General features: G+C 50.4%; 1 protein-coding gene across 1 annotated transcript; it reads left to right on the top strand.

The window, feature by feature from the left end:
• The first annotated feature begins 411 nt into the window (after positions 1–411).
• Positions 412–1,359, top strand: LOC123361663 (olfactory receptor 52M1-like). Its single transcript, XM_045001719.1, has one exon. The coding sequence runs from the start codon at positions 412–414 to the stop codon at positions 1,357–1,359; it is 948 nt and encodes a 315-aa protein (XP_044857654.1).
• Positions 1,360–3,247: the final 1,888 nt, after the last annotated feature.

Genomic DNA, 3,247 nt, shown 5'->3' with positions numbered 1-3,247 from the left:
AGCCTGGGTTTCATTGAATTAAGGAACAATAATGGATAGGCAGTATCCATTCTTGTGTCTCCTGTGGGAGTCTATTAATCTTTCCCACAGCATGACGTTTAGGAATTATTGACTCATGGAGCACCATCAAATATGGAATTGGCATTAGTAGGGTCAGTTGTTCATAATTCATTTATCTGAATAATGAAAATATTATTTTTCACTGTGTGAAGAGCGACTAATCTGCTTCACCCATGAAAACAGCCTCCAATACTGCACGTAGTGTCTCATATTAACATTGTCTCTCCATCCAGGAATTTGTACTGTGACCATCACCTTAGAGCCTGGGTACATACAGGAAGTCAGGGGAACATATGGTACATGCAGGAGACATCCTTCTGCCTCAGAGTTGGACACCTTCTCCCCTACTCCATGTCAGATTCCAACACAACCGACTTCACCAACCCCTCCACCTTCATCCTGCTGGGTATTCCTGGCCTGGAGGCGGCCCATGTCTGGATCTCCATCCCCTTCTGTGCCATGTACATCATATCCATCTTGGGGAACTTCACCATCCTGTTCATCGTGAAGAGGGAGCCGAGCCTCCATGTGCCCATGTACTATTTCCTCTGCATGCTGGCCATCACCGACCTGGTCCTGTCCACGTCCACCCTACCCAAAATGCTGAGCATCTTCTGGTTCAATTCCAGGGAGATCAATTTCAGTGCCTGCCTCACCCAGATGTACTTCATTCACTGCTTCGCAGTGATAGAGTCTGGGATCTTTGTGGCCATGGCTTTTGATCGCTACGTGGCCATCTGCGACCCCCTGAGACATTCCACCATCCTGACAAACCCTGTGGTGGCCAAGATCGTCCTGGCCGTGGTGCTGCGCGGTTGTGTGCTCGTACTGCCTTATCCCTTCCTGGTGAGGCGCTGGCCATATTGCAGAACCAACATAATCTCCCACACGCACTGTGAACACATCTACGTGGTGACGCTGGCCTGCGCTGACATCCGTGTCAATAGTTATTATGGCCTCTTTGTGCTGTTCTGTGGGAATGGTCTGGATATGTTTTTTATTGCCGTGTCCTATACTTACATCCTCAGGGCCATCTTCAGACTCCCCACAAAGGATGCCCGGCTCAAGACATTTGGGACCTGTGTCTCCCATCTCTGTGCCATCTTAGCCTTTTACATCCCTGGTCTCTTTTCCTCCCTCACATACCGGTTTGGCCAGAATGTGGCCCGGCATTTCCTCGTTCTCATTGCCAATGTGTATCTCCTGGTGCCTCCCATGGTAAACCCCATCATCTATGGGGTGAGAACCAAACAGATCCGGGACAGGCTGCTCTGGCTCTTTACTCATAAAAAGACCTAAATTTTTCTCCTGTTGCTCTGACTCTCAGGCTGAGCTCCATGCAGAGCTTGTGGGTGACATGGTGCTGGACCCTCTTACCTGAATCACTGACTGGACAGTCTAAGGGTATGTCTACACTACGGGATTATTCCGATTTTACAGAAATTGATTTTTGGAACAGATTGTATAAAGTCGAGTGCATGCGGCCACACTAAGCACATTAATTCGGCAGTGTGTGTCCATATACTGAGGCTAGCATCGACTTCTGGAGCGTTGCACTGTGGGTAGCTATCCCATAGCTAGCCCATAGTTCCCACAGTCTCCCCCGCCCATTGGAATTCTGGTTTGAGATCCCAATGCCTGAAATTTGTCGTGGGTGGTTATGGGTAAATGTCGTCAGTCAATCCTCCCTTCGTGAAAGCAATGGCAGACAATCATTTCACGCCCTTTTCCCTGGATTGCCCGGGCAGACACCATAGCACAGCAACGATGGAGCCCGTTCAGCCTTTTTTCACTTTCACCGTATGTTTACTGGATGCTGCTGACAGACGCAGTACTGCAGCGCTACACAGCAGCATCCCCTTGCCTTTGCAAGTTACCAAAGAGGGTTACCAGCCCTACTGTACTGTCTGCTGCTTTGCAAGTTGACAATGACGGTTAGCAGTCATACTGTACCATCTGCTGCTGTCATGGGTGCTCCTGGCCGGCCTCAGTGAGGTCAGTCGGGGGCGCCTGGACAAAAATGGGAATGACTCCCCAGGTCGTTCCCTTCTTTAAGTTTTGTCTAATGGAGAGTCAGTCCTGCCTAGAATATCAGGCAAGCCTACTAAAGAACCAGAGAGGCAAACGGCTGCTCTGGGTCAGAGCCCCAGACATCCCGCAGAAATGATGAGCTGCATGCCATTCTAGGGGGTGCCCCTGCAACAACCCCACCCGTTGCTTCCCTCCTCCCTCACTTAGAGGTCTAAGTATCTGATTGTGAGCCCTGGTAGCAAGAGATAGGCCGAGGTATGCACGACTGTGCAGTCCTGCTGACTGGGAGAGTAGCCTGAGGCAGAATCCTCCAGCTGCCATGATATTCCAGGCAGGACTGAATCTCCATTAGACAAAGCTTAAAGAAGGGAATGATTGGGAACCATTCCCATTTTTGCCCAGGCGCCCCTGGCTGACCTCACCGAGGCCAGCCAGGAGCACTCACGGGACGACAACGTCAGATATCAGTCATACCTTACCATCTGCCATTCGGAAGGGAAGGGAATGCTGCTGTGTAGCGCTGCAGCACCGCGTCTGCCAGCAGCATCCAGTAGACATACGGTGACATTGAAAAAAGGCAAGAAACGATTTTTTCCCTTTGCTTTCACAGAGGGGAGGTGGGGGCTGATGACATATACCCTGGACCACCCGTGACAATGTTTTTGACCCTTCAGGCTTTGGGAACTCAGCCCAGAATTCAAATGGTTTTCGGAGAGTGCGGGAACTGTGGGATAGCTACAGTAGTCAGTCACCCCTCCATCTGTGAGCGCCCAGTTCATTCTTTGGCTTTCTGGTACGCTTGTCTCAGCTCCTTAAGTTTCAGCACTGTGTTGAGCCCCTGTTGTGGCCTCTGTCCATCAAGGCCTTGGAGATTTTTTCAAATGTTTTGCCATTTCGTCTTTTGGAACGGAGTTCTGATAGAACAGATTCATCTCCCCATACAGAGATCCGCTTCAGTATCTCCCGTACGGTCCATGATGGAGCTCTTTTTTGATTCTGAGACTGCGTGGTCACCTGTGCTGATCGGCGCTCCACGCTGGGCAAACAGGAAACAAAATTCAAAAGTTCGTGGGGCATTTCCTGTCTACCTGGCCAGTGCATCCGAGTTCAGCTTGCTGTCCAGAGTGGTCACAATGGTGCACTGTGGGATAGCTCC

Source organism: Mauremys mutica, chromosome 1, assembly GCF_020497125.1.
Source record: "Mauremys mutica isolate MM-2020 ecotype Southern chromosome 1, ASM2049712v1, whole genome shotgun sequence".
Lineage (NCBI taxonomy): Eukaryota > Metazoa > Chordata > Testudines > Geoemydidae > Mauremys > Mauremys mutica.
The sequence above is the reverse complement of the archived record's forward strand: the minus strand, read 5'-3'. Positions and strand labels throughout refer to the sequence as shown.